This window comes from Dermacentor albipictus, chromosome 5 (assembly GCF_038994185.2).
Source record: "Dermacentor albipictus isolate Rhodes 1998 colony chromosome 5, USDA_Dalb.pri_finalv2, whole genome shotgun sequence".
Classification (NCBI taxonomy): domain Eukaryota; kingdom Metazoa; phylum Arthropoda; class Arachnida; order Ixodida; family Ixodidae; genus Dermacentor; species Dermacentor albipictus.
The window spans coordinates 79,740,595-79,758,843 of record NC_091825.1 but is presented as its reverse complement, the minus strand read 5'-3'; the positions used below and the strand labels follow the sequence as shown (position 1 = coordinate 79,758,843).

At 44.8% G+C, this 18,249-nt stretch overlaps 1 protein-coding gene across 1 annotated transcript in view; it reads right to left on the bottom strand.

The window, feature by feature from the left end:
- The window catches only part of LOC135910808 (uncharacterized), a 54,881-nt gene that overhangs the window by 15,455 nt on the left and 21,177 nt on the right, over positions 1-18,249 (bottom strand). Inside the window, exons 4-10 of the mRNA XM_065442929.2 lie at positions 12,569-12,616; positions 10,218-10,364; positions 6,835-6,873; positions 5,887-6,015; positions 5,042-5,080; positions 3,062-3,190; positions 1,496-1,540 (exon numbers count right to left, since the gene is read on the bottom strand). Of these exons, the coding sequence (XP_065299001.1) occupies positions 1,496-1,540; positions 3,062-3,190; positions 5,042-5,080; positions 5,887-6,015; positions 6,835-6,873; positions 10,218-10,364; positions 12,569-12,616 (576 nt within the window). The remainder of the gene's footprint in view (positions 1-1,495; positions 1,541-3,061; positions 3,191-5,041; positions 5,081-5,886; positions 6,016-6,834; positions 6,874-10,217; positions 10,365-12,568; positions 12,617-18,249) is intronic.

Sequence of the window (18,249 nt, the reverse complement as noted above, 5' to 3'; positions counted from 1 at the left end):
AAAAATTATTCATAATACATTTGCTTAACCGTACTTCAGATTACTCACGATTACATTATTTTCTCTCGATAAGATGAGTTCCGACTACTTAGGCTCACAATCTGGGTAATTGCAATGGTTTGCTGCAATACTAGCAGCACATTGCGTCATTCCGGGAGACGCCGTGGTTGCTTTACTCGTCCATGCGATCAATCGTACGTTGCGTGAGTGGAAATAATGCTTAAGCATTATCTGATAAGACCCACTAGGGCGTTTCTGCGGTAATGTCTTTGTATTCGCGTTACTACTTTTTTTTACCCCTTTGTTTACTTTCAATGCCATTTTATTTCCCAGTGTCAGTGCCTGCGTATTAATGATCGAAGTAAAATTATTTTCAGTAAACCTCAGTTGAGTGTGAGCGTCTTTCCTGTCTACTTCTCTATATTTCCGCACCACATTATAGCGCTCCCCTACATCCAAATGTATTCCCTACTAGCCCATTCATTTGCTACTCTTATTGCAGAAATGGCACTTTTCCTCTGACGCTGCCCTCTCGCCTGCACACAATGAAAACTTCGTTCAAGGCAGGAGCCATTTTCTGAGTAGGTCACTTACAGACATCCCCTAGACGTCTCGTAAAACTTCTAAACAACAAGTGTGCACCTATCTTGTGTCCTTCCTTCCTCCTCCTTGCTAATGTGGTGCTCGCTTGTTTATTTCGAACACGTACCAGATCCCCTAACAGCGCACATTTCAATGTTAGGTTTCGTGAGACATTTACGTATACTTCTGAACAAAGTGGCAAATTGCAACGTGGACAAGGCAATTTCCAAAATTCTGTTACTTTTCTGGATATGTTTGCTCTCACGACCACTTTCACAACCTACATCAGAGCAATTCGATTCAATTCTTGTGTTTTATGTGCATAAACCATGGCATGATTATGAGAGAAGCAGTAGCGTAGGAGTCCGTAATAATTTGGACCACCCGCGCTTCGTTAACGTGCACCTAAATGCAAGTACACGAGTGTTGCTTTCTTTTTTTTGCGTTTCGTCCCCAATTAAATGCGGCCACCGCGGCTGGCATCGAACCCAGAACCTCGCGAGCTCTGCAGCACAACGCCTTGTCCACTAAGCTACCACAGCATGTGCTAAAGTGGAGCAGACGGCCGGGATAGTTTAGTTCGGTGTATTTTATGCCCTAGAACTGCTATAGGATCGTGCGAACTTACGAAACGGTGTCCCACCATTGACAAGTCGTACGAATTTTCACGAGAGAGTGTCTTCACAAAAGGAGGCACACTCTTGTTTATTACAGTGAACTCCTCAGAGCTCGCGGAAGCATATGCATTCCTTGGCGCTTCTTGCCCATCGGCACTGACCATTATTAACCATGTAAGGCGCAGCAGTGGTCAGGTTCGCGGTGCAGTTTCTTGTCTCATCACAACAGTTTTTTTTTAAATCACGGTTATTTGCGGCAATTAGCCACGCTCATACCCGGTAACGAAATCACTCACCCCATCCACTATAGTGTCTTCTTCGCGTTCCGCACAAGAGAGGTACTGAAAAAGAGCAAGCAGGAAACGTGTCAGTCCTTACCGTGAATGTCGTTTAACGAACAATATTCTGTTACAGTTCATCAGACGGTAATGCGTTTCGAATGATTGACTGTAGCGGTTTCGGAGCGTGTGACAACATGTGTCGCATTAAGCGTATTTTTTTTCTAGAAGGTATCACGTGGTCTGTTTGTGACTGCGGCATTCCGACCGATGCAAACATTTGATCCCTTAAGCATCAGATTAGGAAGCTCAGGAAAGAGCCAGACCATTTAAAATTTTTACCAATATTTTCCTATATACTTGTGCTTCATGGGACTTAGTGCAGCAATTCTTTTTTGCTTTACCTTTAAAGATCATGAAGGACGATAATGTCTGGTTTACCTCAATTATGCTGGAATCTCAAATTGGTCCCGTGCAGTAGAGACAAGAATTAATCAGCGGAGATAAAGGAAGGGCGTGTCGCTCAATATACAAAGAAAAAAAAGAGAAATTGCAAGAAATAAACAGAACAAGAGGAAAACCCCTTAAACGATGACAACAACAAAAACAGGCACATGTGCCAGGAACTTTGTATCACATAGGCTGTAGGAAAAGTACGGACTCGGAAAAGGTGTGTGAGTAAAGCGCCGCTGTAACTATCAGGAGAACGTATATACTCTTTTTCTAATTGAGAAAATTACATCAGCATTGTTTGGTTTTAGAAGGAAGCTTTCGCGAGCGTACAAATCCAATTTGCCTGTTAATCTACTAGTAGAACGTAAAAATGCCGAACCCGCTGTACAATACTGTGCCGAGTTGAACAAATTTTATTGCATTTGAGAGAAACAGCAAAGTTTTAGCAACTCTTGTAAGCAGAGTTTGGATTTAGAACCTCACATTTTTCACAAAGATTGCAGAAATGAATAAGGTTCAAAAAGAAAAAAAGTAAAGGAGCACGATGGTTGCAGTACCGCAAGGAGTATCAAAGTATTTAAGCATGAAGAAGCACGAAGTATCGCAGTTGTGTAAGCTACATCCATTAGAGCATCTCAAGCTTACATATGCAATATACGAATTAACAGCTAACAGCTAACAGTTTTACAATGGTTACGAGGATTTTTTAAATATTATTTCACTAATTAGCGGTATACTTCAGAGCAGTGCGTATCACATCGATTTCGCCCTCTCTAGATTTATTAATAAGTGCAGTAGTTTACATAATTTGATACCTTGGTTTACTGCTCCGTTAGAGAGTTACAAACTTTCCTTTTTGTTTTAAAAGAAATTTGTCTTTTAATATTATTTCAAGTATACTTAAGCCTTAGATTGAATATTCAAATTAACGCGCTTACTACAATTTAACTTTTCTTTTTATAATGAAACAAAGCTAATCAAAATCGGTACCGCGGTTCCCGAGGAAAACGATTTCTCTACTTTTAGATAGGCGCTTCTGAGCTAAATCTTCCTCTTAAGCCGTAATGACATTTATTTTGAAAGAAAGTACTCGTTGATGGTACATCACGTGATGGCAAGTTTTAAACTCACAATTTCCAGGGCAGTTGCGTTGAGATGCAAGGCGTACAGAAACTGCAGGTCGCCTCTCAGGTTTGCAGGCAGCTTCTTCTGCGCTTCCAGCGCGCACTCACGAATCATCGTCTGCCTGGCACGCACCCACTGGAATATTCATCCAAAAGAAGTCACGTGCTCTTCCGGCGACGAGATTGGATATTTAGGAAAAGTGTGCTTCAGCTTCCCCAAAAGTCTCTTTGATACAGAGCTAGAATGTTGAGTGGCAAGCCGCGTGGGCCGACGCCGAACGGATGACGGGCAGCCTGTCGCGCTCATGTTCAAATCCATCCTCGCCATTTGTATTCCCTCGTGTCACCAGATGCCGTTTTGTTGTTAGATGTAATGTAACGGGGATTCAGACCCTATTTACCGCCGGTCATAAGCTACACACAGGCGGAGGAATAGCCGGCCGAATTTTCAAGGTTAGGTCTCCACCTGCAGCAAGCAACACTTCTCCTCTTCTCGTGCTTTTTATTGCCATCATTGGCTTCAACAGTTTCTGCCTGTACGAGCGGTTGTCAAACAGACAGATAAAAGAAAGATAGGTAAGTAAACGGGATGAGATTCCAGTTTAGCACCCTATACACCGGGGGAAAACATTAAGGGGATAAAGAATGAAACGAGAAAATATGGGGAAGGCACTAGCAGCATGGACACGTGGGGTTGCCCATCTCACCTACAGTCAGTCACTGTAGCCTCGCAATTTACGACATCGTAGCAAATCCTGGTTTCCTCTGCCATCCTGCGATCTATGACGCCATGCATGGTTCAAGTACATTTCTCTCTGAAAGTGGTCAAGACACCTGTCGAGTTAACGCGGGACGAAGAACATCGCACCGAACATCGCAATGAGGAGAAACGCAGATGTTCAATTGTCTGTTCCCAGCTATGGGAGTAGCACCACTCAAATGGGCTTATTGATTTGTAGAGCTTACAAGGCTACGCAGGGGGCGATTTCAGAAGTGCGCTTTGCTCGTGCAAACTGACACGCTTACGGTTCTGAATATCCAGCGAGGTTTATTGTGAGCCGGTACATGATTTATTCGACGAGAAAGACCGCATATGTAGACGTCCCTTCTTTTGAAAAGAGCAGGTGCGCGAGGAAACGGGTGGATGTGGGCCAACGGCAGGTCAGCACGCGATCTCAGACACTCTCTGGCGAGCGCCATTGTCCTCGGAGAACACGACGTGGAGAGGGCGCTGCACCCGCATTCGAGATGGATGTTTAGAGCTAGACATATAGGCAACGAGTTCGTCAGTAGAAAAATAAATCACAAAGTGCCAAATTGTATTTTTTTTGTTGATTTCAAATGAATTATCTCTTCATTATCGTTAGCCGATCATGAACGGCGCTACGGACGTCATCAAGAGTTGATGTCTATTTAATTCTATTTAATTTCTACATTTTCTGCTGGAACTACGCAGATGCTTTTTTAATCATTTCTGGGGAACGAGTACCGACAAGCCCGCAGACTTGCGGCTGTACTCTTTTTCTCAACTAATGTCAGGCCTTCTGGAATCGGCCTCTTTCTGGAGTAGAAATGCTGAGAAAAACGCATCTCCTAATAATTTTCGTCTACGCAGAGTCTAAAAGCATTTTAAACGCAGAAGTCCAAGTTACCACAGAGGCAAAAGCGTGTCTTTTGGAAATGTGGGGTTTTCGAAAAGCAATTCTTGTGACGGGGCAACGTGTTCAAATGATTGTTCTGCCAACAAACGCATACACGTAAGCAGTATTAACGAATGTTGAGAAGTCACACGGTGATCCCTAAAGGCTCCGTCTTCGCGTCATTGACAATGTACTGCGACCCTTATCTTGGTTAAAAACATTTTGTGACTTTCTCTCGCACTGGTGTCAAATCAGTACTTATTACGTCAAAGTTGCCCAAGAAGCTGTTTCCCGCTCAGTGGTCCTCGCTTGCTATCTCTACAGTACTTACTCATTATGGTACGCACCTTTCCCTTGAGCGAGTTCTTATACGTGCAGGCATCAATCTGCAAAGTGAAAAACGAAAGTTAGGTTTCAGGTGCAAGTGCTGGATAAGTCAAGTATGATAAGTGTAAGAATGTACAAATACGAGTGAACGCAACCTTAGGTAGCATTGCATGACCTGAAGCGGTAATCACTGTAGAGGATAACCAATGACATGTTTGATGAAATGAAAGTACAATAATAAAATTTGGCGCTTCAGGCGCACTTCATTTAGCAGATGTTGTATTAAATGGGCAATAATCATCGCTAACAGGCAAGGAAGAAAAGACATGCAACTGCAAAACTACCAAGCGTATCACAGGCACACACACACACGCAAGCACGCACATAGGATAGAATATATCTTAATAGAACATTCTGTAGTGTTTCCTATACTCTGTCTGAGTAGTTCCTTACAGCACTGTGGAAGCTACACGAATTATTAACCAATAGGAAGGCCATATGCCCTTCGAGTTATGCCCTACCGCACAGCGTCGGCTGATCAGGGTCTGCTTGCCATCCTGTCGGTGCAAGCTCCATGGTTGGTGGATTGACGAAAAAAGAATGTTTTGGCGCCGTAACCACAAACTGCGTTTACATGCGAGCGACAGCGCAGCTTCGCTTCACTTGTACGCTGCCCGTGCAGTTAACTTGAAGCTTCCTTAGCAAGTAGTATGGGTGGACGCCCTTATATATATTGACCTGTACCATTGTGTCCGCTTCTACGGACACATATGGTAATCGATGAAAGTATTACAAGGATAACGCGGCTTGTAATATCACCACCACTACTTACTTATATGCGGAGACTGGAAAATGCCAGACGTACCTTTTTTTTGGTCTCGAGGTCTCCCTTCTTGAACAAGCTGACGACGTGCGACATGTACTTGTCGGAAGTGACACCTGGAGCCATGGTTTTTAGACAGGCGGTGCGGGCGGCATCGTTCATCTCTTTAGTCTGCGGGGAAAGAGTGATGCACAAAGCCTAATGGAAGTTGCAACTATGACAACTAGACTTTACCATTAGCGACTTTACCACCATTTTTCCGTATCGAGTATGTTTCAAATGCTTATTCCGGGCTGATCCTGGAAGTTGTACACCGCCGCACCAATGAAGCTACCTAAAGTCTGAGAATAGAATGGAACACTTTATTTCTTTACAGAACAGATGATTATTGTCCCTACTACATTTAAGATAAAATATATGCGCTGATGGGTGTATTGTTTCATGACACCTATTTGTGGAGTTCCATCCTCATCATTTTGAGGAATGTAAGGCCTGTGGGGCCAAATTTAGTTATAGAATTGTGTGGCATTACAACCCCCTTATACCGCATGTCATGTATAGCACAGAATGACATATAGTATACATTTACTTAAATGTGTAAGGGAACTCACGGCGACGACGACGGCAAAGATTCCCTAGGAGTGTCCATATAAATGCTATTGCAATGAAATCCCTCTGCCTAACTCGTATTTTCTAGCTTAATCAACTCACCTAAGCCACGCCACGACAATAATACTCGCCCCCCCCCCCCTTTTTTTTTCACGTGCTACAGTTTACGAGGTCTTTACCATTCAATTCGCGTGGACGTTTCTTAGTTTTATCACTCGGAATACTTATGAGACTGATGAATAAAGCAGACGTGAATAGGATATTGACAAAATGCAAAACTCCCTCGCGCTGTTTCCGCGGAAGCACCCAGAAGCGGGTTTTACTTAGTCATACTTAGCGCCCGAAACTGGCTATGATTGAGCGTGAACGTGTAGCACTTACCGGACCTTCGTCTAGCATGAAGCGCATGGCAGCCTTGAGCTGTAAAAAAAGGCGCGGAGTTGAGAGAAAACTGTTCATTCCTTTAAGTTAGCCAAGTGGCGACCATTCTCAAACTTGTTTTCCTTCAAAACAAAGGAAGCATGTCTAGATAGCAGCACGTAGGACAATTCGATTTTCCCTATTCCAGATTTTCAACGTTTTCATTTGCAGTGACAGCATCAGCACAGTACGTGTACATAATGTGGTTCATTAGCAGTGTGTACAGGTGAAAGTGAAATCTAAATTATATAATCGCCTAGCGATGTCGTGACTGAGTGCAGTTCCAAAAGCCCGGAAACTTATTTGAAACTTCCGAAATAACTTCTGTTTTTGTTTAATCCAAAAGGGCATACATTTTATTATATTCCCACGTATTGGCCATCGACATTGATGCAGCTCTCCAGTCAATGTCAGCACTCTTCGAGGCGCTCCGCTAAATCAGTTTCTTTTTCTTTTTCAGCTCTATATTCACCACAATCTTATCACATATCCTCGATACCGCTTTGAAAAGATGCTTTACCAGCCGCGGTGGCTTAGCAGCTATGGTGTTGCGCTGCTAAGCACGAGGTCGCGGGATCGAATCCCGGTCGCGGCAGCAGCTTTTCGACTGGGGCGAAATGCAAAAAAAAAAAAATGGCTGTGTCACGCGTGCGGTTGGGGCACGTTAAAGACTTCTGGTGGTCACAATTATTCAGGAGTCGCCAACTACGGCGTACCTCATAATCAAATAGGGGTTTTCGCACTGAAACCACGGAATTTAGAAAAGATACCTAATTGCCGCAGTCGCTGTTATAAATATAGAGCTTTCTTTATTCTTGACAGTTTTATGGGATTTTACACCGAACTTGTTTGAGCTTCCATGCGTTAAAAAAAAGAAATAGCCAGGGAAGCGTACTTTTTGGGGAGTGCGTTAAGATCACTGTACATCAGGTAACAAACGTTTCTTCCGGAGAGGCGAAACAAAATTAAGGACTACACGTAGTAGCGTAGTGGAGACCCGTAACTCTGGCGCGATATTTTCAGGGAGTGCATTTCCTGCTAAAGCTATTGTGGCGGCAAACTTTCGTAGCACGGTGCTAAGCGTGTCCTTAGGCCGCTAGTCCAATCGGATTCGTGGTCTTAGTGCTTTGACCTGGTTATTTTGTGTTGCACCATTGCGCATTGTGTAACTATGACGGCGTGTGTACGACTACGCATGGATTTCGACTTAATACGGGCTCAGAAAAAGGGCGGCCTTTTTTCTTTCTATGTTTTTTCGAGCGCTTATGCAGACTGAGAAGCAGTGAGCTGTATTCATTATCTCGGTTGTAATTAAGATCGCCGAGTGAAAGCAGACACGTGACAAGGCTTTCTTCCTTTTCTCATAAAGCTTATGAGCCGGTGAACGCGCCTATCACCCTTTCTATAAGGACGCCGCGGCTGCTGAAAATGAGACTTTGCCCAAACCGAGATTCACATGGAAAATCATGCAACAGAGTGCTAAAGCTACTAAGTTGTTCCTTGCGTCGCAACTCCCTCTGCTGCACCGCAGAGACCAATCTTGGCTCCCTGCTATGAGGCGGGATTCGTTGTAATAACCAGCCGCCATGTTGCAGAATGTCAACCACGGTCTAAAGTCTTCTTCAAGCACAGACCTTTGTGTATCCTAACCATCCGTGGAGTGTGCAGTTTACCACTGACTTAAGATAAAAAGTTGGGCTAGATGGCGAAACTGCATGACGTAACAGCGCAAACGGACGACAAACAAGGCCGGAAAACGCAGCGAGATAGCGGCCTTTTGTGAGAGTAATGTGAGTTTGTTACCTTGTTTTCTGTCATTAATACTTAGTTGCGAGTGAGCGTTTGTCCCAGTGCCTTCTTCGTCTTTGTGCGTCATCCTTTTCAGCTTTTACATTATGCATTGCCCCTGCACGCTAATTACTTTCACGTTGTCTACAGACGCCTTTAACTTTCTCACCTTCCTCAAAAGAATGTTGCAATTCGCCTAAGAGGCAGAGCGTCGCGATTTCCGCTTTTGAAGAATCACGCTGTAGATCTTTAAGTTTTTTATTGTGTTAATTTGGTGGACTTGAAGCGGGGCAAATGTTAAAAAATGAGAAGAGGCGTAAAATAAATGCCTTCAGCGCTGCCCGATGCAGGCACTGCGACACTTATTTTGCGCAGTAGTTGTCCGTTATCCAACGGGTAAAGTCATCTGGGACATTGTACTTTAATTCGGCTTCTCTAACCATGTTGTGTCTAATGTCCTTTGTGCCAGGACACGGTCATTTTTGTTTCACGACTTTTCCTTTTACGGATCGGCAAAATTCATTTGTTTGAACATTGTTTCACTTTTGTAGGCTTATGTTGCTGATTATTTCCCCGTAGCCTAGCTAGCTTTAAGATATAATTTTTAATCTACATTCCTCGGTAAGGTCATGGCGTAAGGTTTGGATGCCAGAAAGGTACGATGTTTTCGCCATCTCCCAAGCTTTCTATGATCACTCCTCCACTTTCGCGGACTTTCACACACCATGCATAGCTACCTCACCTTCGTTGAACTGGCTTTTACTACCTGCCACTCACCTTAAGCTAATCAAGTGTTCTTTCTTTAAATGACCCCAGCAGGAAATCAATATTGAGCTTTATGATGAAAGCAGGTGAATAATTTTTTTTTAATTCTTGACATATTTTACCATGCACCTGGAGACACACGTTAGACAATCATCTACAAAACGAGTGACAACAGCGTGGCAGCCAAACCATGTTGCGGGAGTTGCATTCCTTCCAGACTGTTATTGTAGGTGAAAATGAGTAGCTGGCTCCACCTGGAAGCGCCAATATCGCCGAAGTAACCTACATTAAATTGCTTTATATGTGAATGTACTCATTTGAGTGCCAAGACAACGTGGCACTGGAACGTCAGCAACGTAAGGAAACGGCGCAGCCCCCACCAAAACCGCACGATTTCACTGAGATCTCCGTCACTTTTGAGAGCCGTTTCTTGCGCTCATAACATTACAGGTTCGCGCAAGCGAAATTCGCCTCATTACTGTCGTCTCGCTTGCACCTCAAAGCCGCCATGACAAAATGACCCTCACCACTCGTTCACGCTGCTTTTCATTCGTGTCAGCGTCAGCGATAGATAAATTCTTTATAGGGTGAACTGTCCAGTGAGGGCATTTCATTTAGGGCTTCAGCATATAATGGCAGAGTCCTGCAGCGGCGAGCACTGTCTCGTGCAGCAGATGTGGTTCATGTCAATCGGAGCCACTACAGGTCAGGCGACCGACACATATGTGTTAGATGTCCAGCGTCACATGCATAATTGTAAGTGGAAGTGCCAAATCTGCAACGTCGCTTACCTCTGAATTGACGCGCACCGCGTTTTCTTCGTAGTTCTCGAAGTTCTTTACCACGTCCTTGTAGCGTGCCACCGCGTCGGCTTCGGACAGCTTCGGGAAAGCGCACTTGAGGCACTTCGCTTGGATGGCCTTGATGTCCAGGCCAGGCTTCGAGGCCGAAATGAAATAAATTAATAAAAATAGAATGCTTAGAGCCATTTGCGAAATTGTATTTAATGTGAGCGGCCACACGAAATGCATTTGGACTGGAATCGAAGCACTGTCGTTAATGAGCATAAAATGAACGCTACAATGCCGGAAAAGGGGACGGCGCAAATACGCAGGAAGCACGTTCCATTTGGTTGGACACAGAGCTCAATCACTTGCACACCCTTGTATCCACTAACAATCGCATGCAAGTAGCGCCAAAGGTGCAGAAGTCTGAGTGCCAAGCCGCCCGTCCACAGTAGCTAACCTTCGTTAGTTGGAGTATGCAGTATACTTCCCTTGCAAAAGACACGCCGTGTTGACAAAAACGTTTATCGAAGAGCTACGCGCACAAAAAATAAATAAACAAGAGAACCGGTGGAGGACTATGTTATCAAAGTGTGTTTGTGCACCCCGTAAAAAAGACTAAGTGCTTAGCTTTACCCAAGCATTCACGAGTAAAGGTTACCGTAGTTAACAATGATAGAACAAAGAATGTTGCTAGTTCCAACTTTTCGGCAAGGGTATTTGTCCTCGTCAGGGCAGCAATTACCTTCTTTCCTTAGCATCGTTCAGTTGTACGCGTAGCTCATTCTCAAACGGGAGAGGAGGCGGATTAGTATGAGCCGGTTACCATAGTAGGCTTAGTACCGTTATCGTGCAAGACAGATGATCACTGAAATATTATTACTTCAAGTTATCAACAGTGGGTGAATGAGATTTGTCAGGCCGGAGCCGACGTTTCGGCAGGGGCACCTGCCTTCGTCAGGGTCTTGAAAAAGACGCGATACGAAACGAAAAAGCGGCTATTGTAGGCAGGCAGCCACGCATTCTGTAGAATCTTAGGTCACTGCAGTGCGAAGATATGGTAAAGAACGCTAACAAAAGAATGAGCAGTGTTGGTATGTCGTAAATTATTCGCTTATCTCATGGGGACATTGTTCTCTTTAGCGTCCTAAAAACGAGCACTTTTCAATAATTGATTGAAACCACATTTTTTACAATGTTCAGTTAAGTGACTGGCAACTAAGCCGCTGACCGAGTACGCACGCTCGCGCATACAATCATTGATGCACCGGCGTGTTTGGTCGACGTTCTGACGTTGTCTTTCTCTCTGGGCATTTCCTCGCTTTTATATAAGGCCGTTCGAGTGCAGTAAACACTAGTTGTTAGCCAGCGCTGTGCCTTTACTAAGTCGCCTTTACTTCATCCTGTCTGAAGCGCTGTCTGTTTACCTTATAAGGCTGCACCAACCAGCCCAGTTCAGCGCACTCTTGCCGATGCATCACGCTTTTTGAGAGCACCCGGTACCGCATTCTCGGCTTGTCGCTGAGCATAAATCTAACGGACAGAAAGTTTACCACAACTTCTACACAGGCCATGTTCGGCAGCCAGCTTCATTCAATCTTTTACTCCTGATACTGCCCCGATTGCCTTGAGAAATATTTGGCGCCTCTTTCTTTCTTTTTCTTTTGCCATTTCTTGTCGAACAGTAATCATAATTATGGTAATCATGACTTTGGCCATTGTTTTCTTTCGGAAAGGCAATGACACTGCATCTTTGTTGGCGTCCTTTAGTTGTGAGAGAGGTGGAAGTCAGGCGGCCAATGTATGCATCCATCGATTTTCTTGAGATGAGACAATTTAAAGCGCAACCAAACCGATTCCATAGGCAGTGGATTCTTTGCTGTGACTCGCGAAGCCAGCAACTTTTGCGAGGATAGCTTTGGTACTCCCTGTCAGAGCACATGCGACTTTGTTTCTTCAAAGTGCCACGTTCAATTTATGCAAAATGACTTTTCTCAGATGAGTTTCGTGCAAGAAATATCGCCATCCCCTTCCTTCCCATAAAATAAAGAAATACAGGTAGGGCTTAGCCACACGTCTGTTTTTTGTCAGCTGCGTTAACATAGTTGAAAATAAAGAAGACTGCTGTCGTTAATATTACGTCATCTCATTTTCTTAGCAACCAACGTAGAACTTGAGCAAATTTATGGAGGGGCAAGCCTGTGCTGAGAGAAAGAGAAAGAGAGGAAGGCATGCAGGAAAACGTAGGGAGGTTAACAAGATGTAAATATCCGGGAACATACGTTTTGCTACTATACACAACGGAAGGGGTAAAGGCAAAGAGGAACATGAAGTAAACGACAGCAAGAAATACTTACTGTGTCAAGGCCCTTTGTTTCGAGTTCTTTCTCCATGCATGTGGTCACCTAGAAAAGATACATGTTGTTGGAAGGGTGAAATACGCTTCGCCGTAACTGTGAATCTTGTTCTATACTTGGAAACGTTATACGTACTGAAGGAGACACTGCCTTCTTGAATAATTTACTAGTAATCTTCTTTTTCCTAAATAAAATAAATCTGCAGAAATTCAGTCAGTTACGTCGATGGAAACAGCGACTGTAAAAAAAGATGTATCTTCGTTTTATTTCTTGCTAAAGAATCTGTGTCTCTAGCTCAACAGCGCCTCCCTTTTGGAGTCGGCCGCTCTTTCTGTGACTGCAATAAATTGCTTCCCTCGAAACCGGTAACTAAAAAGATATCTAAGCGTACTTTTCTTTGAAGCGTTCATTGAAATTCCTTATGTCCTTTATTTTACTAGAGTGGCGTCTGTCAGAACAAGCATTTCTTAAGTGTGCTGAAGTAGGACCTAATTTTGACGAGCAGCATTTATGCTGGAGGTTAGTTTCGCGATATCCGGGACAAAGAGCTTGAAGGAACACAAGAGCCAGAATGAATATCGTTTATTAAGCTAGTGTCTGCTAGTAATCCGCGCGTAAGCGGCGCTCCGGGACATTTTGCTTATTCCTCCTTATGGCGCTTACCCACTACGGGAGATTGACCAAGCCGGCAGTCAAATGCTAAGGTAATGGGAGAGAGCGAAACTTAAACGAAAAAGTAAATGAGGGCGAAGTATAACGTTTATGATAATAAGGAAATAGATTTACCTGGCAGATACATAAATATAAAAATTTGTAATTATTTTGGAACAGCAAATTTTGTAGTTTTTGGTGCCTTCTTGTGTCACAGAGATAGTCGAAAATGGCTACGCAGATGAGGCTCCTGTTATGTTATGTTTGTTATGGCGATTTCTAAATTTCCTGTGGGAGACCTTTTGTTGCTCCATAAAAAGAGCAAACGAATAAATTGCGACGTTTCGATTTTCAGTTTTGTAGAATCTTGGAAAAGATAAAATTTTCTTTGCCTAGCCGGCCACACCGAACTGACGTGGGCCGACCGAGTGCGAGGGAAACACCACCAGCAGCAGCAACAGGACGCCTCATCTATGAAACAGGTAACGCGGTCTTCATTGCCCGAGCATGAGAGCGAGATAGTCACAGCCCTACAACAGGAACTAGCGGGTCTCCTAGCGACCCTACAAGTGCTTACAGCGCAGCTTAATGACGCGAAACAGGAGATTCAAAACCTTAAATCCCCCAAACAAGCACCACCCCAGGAGACAAATGTAAAAGTAAGCACAGCGAAACGCAAACCACCTCCGCTCCCAGAGACGGAAGAAGAGTGTAATGTACCGCAAGACACCCTAGATGAAATTCTGCGCCTCACGCGAGAGAACCTACAAAGTATTCGTACCCTAGCAAATCGTGTAGAGGTTGTCGAAAACAAAGTCGCCATAAAAATTAAAAACAAAGCTAGCCAGCCACAACAAATGGACACGACTACGCAGCCTTCGGCGCCAATAAATTCCTCACAAAACCATCATGGCTAACACGACACGGGATACTTTAGAAATTTGGCAGTGGAATTGCGCTAGCTACGCGAAACGCAAATCCTCGCTGCAACAGTACCTCAAAATTCAACCCCAAAGACTTCACGTAATACTATTACAGGAAACCCTATGCGAAACCCTCACGCTCTCAGGGTACTGCACCGTCTCAAAAAGACAAGGGGACGCCAGGAGAGGCATCGCCACGCTCGTTAGTAGAAAGCTCGCGCACATCGTTCACGACGTCCCACCAAAAAACAGTCGCATCGAGGCGATCCTAATCGAGCTCGTCCCTAACCGATTCTTAAAACAAAGTGTCTTTGTACTAAACGTCAAACAGGTCTTGGGAATTCCACAAAGAGCAAGTACAGCAAAGGTTGACCAGCTAGGTATGCACAACAACATCGACGAAGTGATCGAGGCTCAGACTATGGCGCAAATACTCCGCCTATCCTCGTCCAAAGCCGGTAGGCTAATCCTAAATGACGCCAATGTCTCCCCGTCTCCCTATCTCGAGCACGCGGTTACCCTACCGAGCGAAATTAGAGACAAATACAAAGTCTCACCGTTTCCCAGAAACGTCCACCCACAACACAACGTGGGTAGGCGCCGGGCCCGCGCCCGCGCGATTCTCGACCGCATCGACGCGGATCGTGAAGCCACCGCATTTGTGGACGCGGCCCAGTACGGCAGCACATCCACTTTCGCAATAGCGGTCGTGGACGGCAACGGAACGCTACGATCATCCGCATCGGTTAAAACGAGCACCACCGCTAAAGCGGAACAAATAGCCATAGCCATTGCCATGGCAGACCCCACATTTACTTATGTCTTCACGGACTCGCGTGCCGCAATTCGGGCCTACGAATGCGGCAACGTATCTAAAGAAGCAGCGCGTATACTACTAGCGAGCTCAAAGGAGAGCAAACGGTGCCTCTCCTGGTTCCCCGCTCACATGGGAAAGACATTCACCCGCAAAAAGCTAACCTCAACGAAACGGCCCACGACCGTGCGCGAGAACTTGCCCGCCGCGACGGTCCCACGGCCTACGAGGGGCTGGACATTCAGTTTAATGACCCGCTGCTCACTTACCATGAGATCACCTCCCACTATCGGAAAGGCAGAACCAAATTCCCGCCCCCACACGCCAAACTCGAACGCGCGCAGGCGGCCGCGTTTCGAATGCTACAAACGGACTCGTATCCGACACGAGGCCTTCTAAGTCACTATAACTCAGAAATCTCGGCAAATTGCCCAGACTGCCCAGAACTTTATTGCTCACTCTCGCACATGCTATGGCAATGTACCGCGTTACCAAAGGGCCCTCTCTCCAGTGAGCCCGAATGGGAAGAAGCCCTCAAAAGCCCGGACCTCAAACTCCAACTCAAGGCCGTCCAGAGGGCCCAAGAACTGGCGGAGCGTCACCACGTTCCCGTCCCGACTTGGGTGTCGCCTACGGTTTCTGCCGGAGGAGTTCCCCGCGTGGGATCTCCAACGGATTGAAACTCCTCAGGACTTCAATAAAGTTCCTGACTGACTGACTTTGCCTAGCCGCAGTGTCATTAGCCGAAGTAGGCATAACGAACATAACTGCTCCATCAAGAAACACCTGCGCAATTGTGTCTGCCATTTCATTAGGAGTATACCATGAGGACCTGAAAGCCATACCAACTGCACCAGGCTTATGTTTGAAAGGATTAATGATTTCAATGTATTGGCTGCAGTAGGGGACGTCTGACGATGAAGTAAATGATGCGCATACTGATAGTTAATCAGTCACTATAACCACTGTTGAATAATTTGAAGGATATTTTCGAAGTGCTAAGATAATGGCTGATAGTTTAGCCAGAAATATGGGTGTAAAATCTGGAAGACGTAATGTATATGACCAGGATAGTGACTCGGAGAAAATACCCCCCCCCCCCCGCTTTCTCCTCACTCACTGACGCATCAGTCGCGATCTCATGGGGTATTCCCAATTGCGTTCAATGATCTCGTAGCATGCCTTTTAAATATGTAGTGGGCAGGAGTCTGGCATTTCATCGACGTATATAATCAAGTTCAATGTTTATATCAGGCAAGGGCTTACCTGGCCAAATTAACTTTCGTACATTAAGGTTTAGTGGATCTAGCTGAGCTTGTGCAAGAAAAGAACCTGAGGTCTATGCAAGCGGGACCAATGCTCATCAAAAAATTCCTTCATTTTTACAAATAAATACAAATTGTGCTCGTCTCAAAGAAGATTCATAAACATCTAAATACGTTTTTACTGTTAGAATGCGGAATCGGCAGAGTAGAGTAGGAGGTCGTGCTCCTTGATATAAAACATCGTTAGCAAGAAATTTGGCTAAACGAAAACCATTCCGAAGAGCCTCCCGCTCTAGAATAAACCGGAATTAATCTTGTATGCTGGCCCATCAGAGAATAGGACACACCGAAATTCTAGTATCGGTAGAGCGTACATGCGATAAATCATTATTACAGTTTCCCTCGAGAGTTCACTCTCGAGAGTGATGTCAGCCAAGTTTCCTTGGCATGCAAACAGAGCGTGCTGCCCAAAATTTAACTTGATCAATGTAATTTCTCCAGCTCAGTTTTACATCGTATATTACACCTAGACATTTGAAAATAACAACTTTTAGAATTATTTCCTGACAGTATTGGAGAGAGATATTGACTGGTACATTCAATGGAAACACAATCGAGGAACTTTTCTTAACATTGTTCGCGTGCCAGCGTTACCCAAACTCACTTCGTCGTCATCGGCAATGTGGCAGCCCGCTGCCCACTACACTACCCCCCCCCCCCCCCCCCAGAGCGAGGGAGTCATAGCTTCTGAGCAACTCATGTGTGTGGTCGTGTAGATGGTTCTTGAGTGGAGAGTCGGTCAGAAATTGGATTCCAGGGGGTGAGAGACCTAATGTGAGCTGGGTAGATGCGATGGCGTTGACAACTTCAAGGTAGGCTGGCTTCTAACGACCAGCGGAAACAGTCTCTCGTCTTCTGTTAATTAAAAGAGTGAAAAATACACAGGGTCGCGCTTGAGGATCTTGAAGGTAACGTCGTATGGTTCTCGCAACGGTACGTGGATGCTCACTGCCTCTCCAGGTCAGTGAGCATGCATTGCAATTGGTCTCCTGAGTTACTAAGCAAGGCAATATCATCAGCGAATCGCAAGTTGCTAAGGTATTCTCCATCAACTTTTATCCCCAATTTTTCCCACTCCAGGCCTCTGAATACCTCGTGTACACATGCTGTGAATAGCATTGGAGACATCGTATCTCCCTGTCTGACGCCTTTCTTTATTGGGATTTTGTTGCTTTCTTTGTGGAGGACTACGGTGGCTGTGGAGCCGCTATAGATATCTTCCAGTATTTTTACATATGGCTCATCTACACCCTGATTCCGTAATGCCTCCATGACTGCTGAGGTTTCGACTGAATCAAACGCTTTCTCGTAATCAATGAAAGCTATATATAAGGGTTGGTTATATTCTGCACATTTCTCCATCACTTCATTGATAGTGTGAATATGGTCTATTGTTGAGTAGCCTTTACGGAATCCTGCCTGGCCTTTTGGTTGACAGAAGTCTAAGGTGTTCCTGATTCTATTTGCGATTACCTTAGTAAATACTTTGTAGGCAACGGACAGTAAGCTGATCGGTCTATAATTTTTCAAGTCTTTGGCGTCCCCCTTCTTATTGATTAGGATTATGTTAGCGTTCTTCCAAGATTCCGGTACGCTCGAGGTCATGAGGCATTGCGTATACAGGGTGGCCAGTTTCTCTAGAACAATCTGTCCACCATCCTTCAACAAATCTGCTGTTACCTGATCCTCCCCAGCTGCCTTCCCCCTTTGCCTATCTCCCAAGGCTTTCTTTACTTCTTTCGGCGTTACCTTTGGGATTTCGAATTCCTCTAGACTATTCTCTCTTCCATTATCGTCGTGGGTGCCACTGGTACTGTATAAATCTCTATAGAACTCCTCAGCCACTTGAACTATCTCACTCATATTAGTAATGATATTACCGGCTTTGTCTCTTACGCATACATCCGATTCTTGCCTATTCCTAGTTTCGTCTTCCCTGCTTTTAGGCTTCCTCCGTTGCTGAGAGCA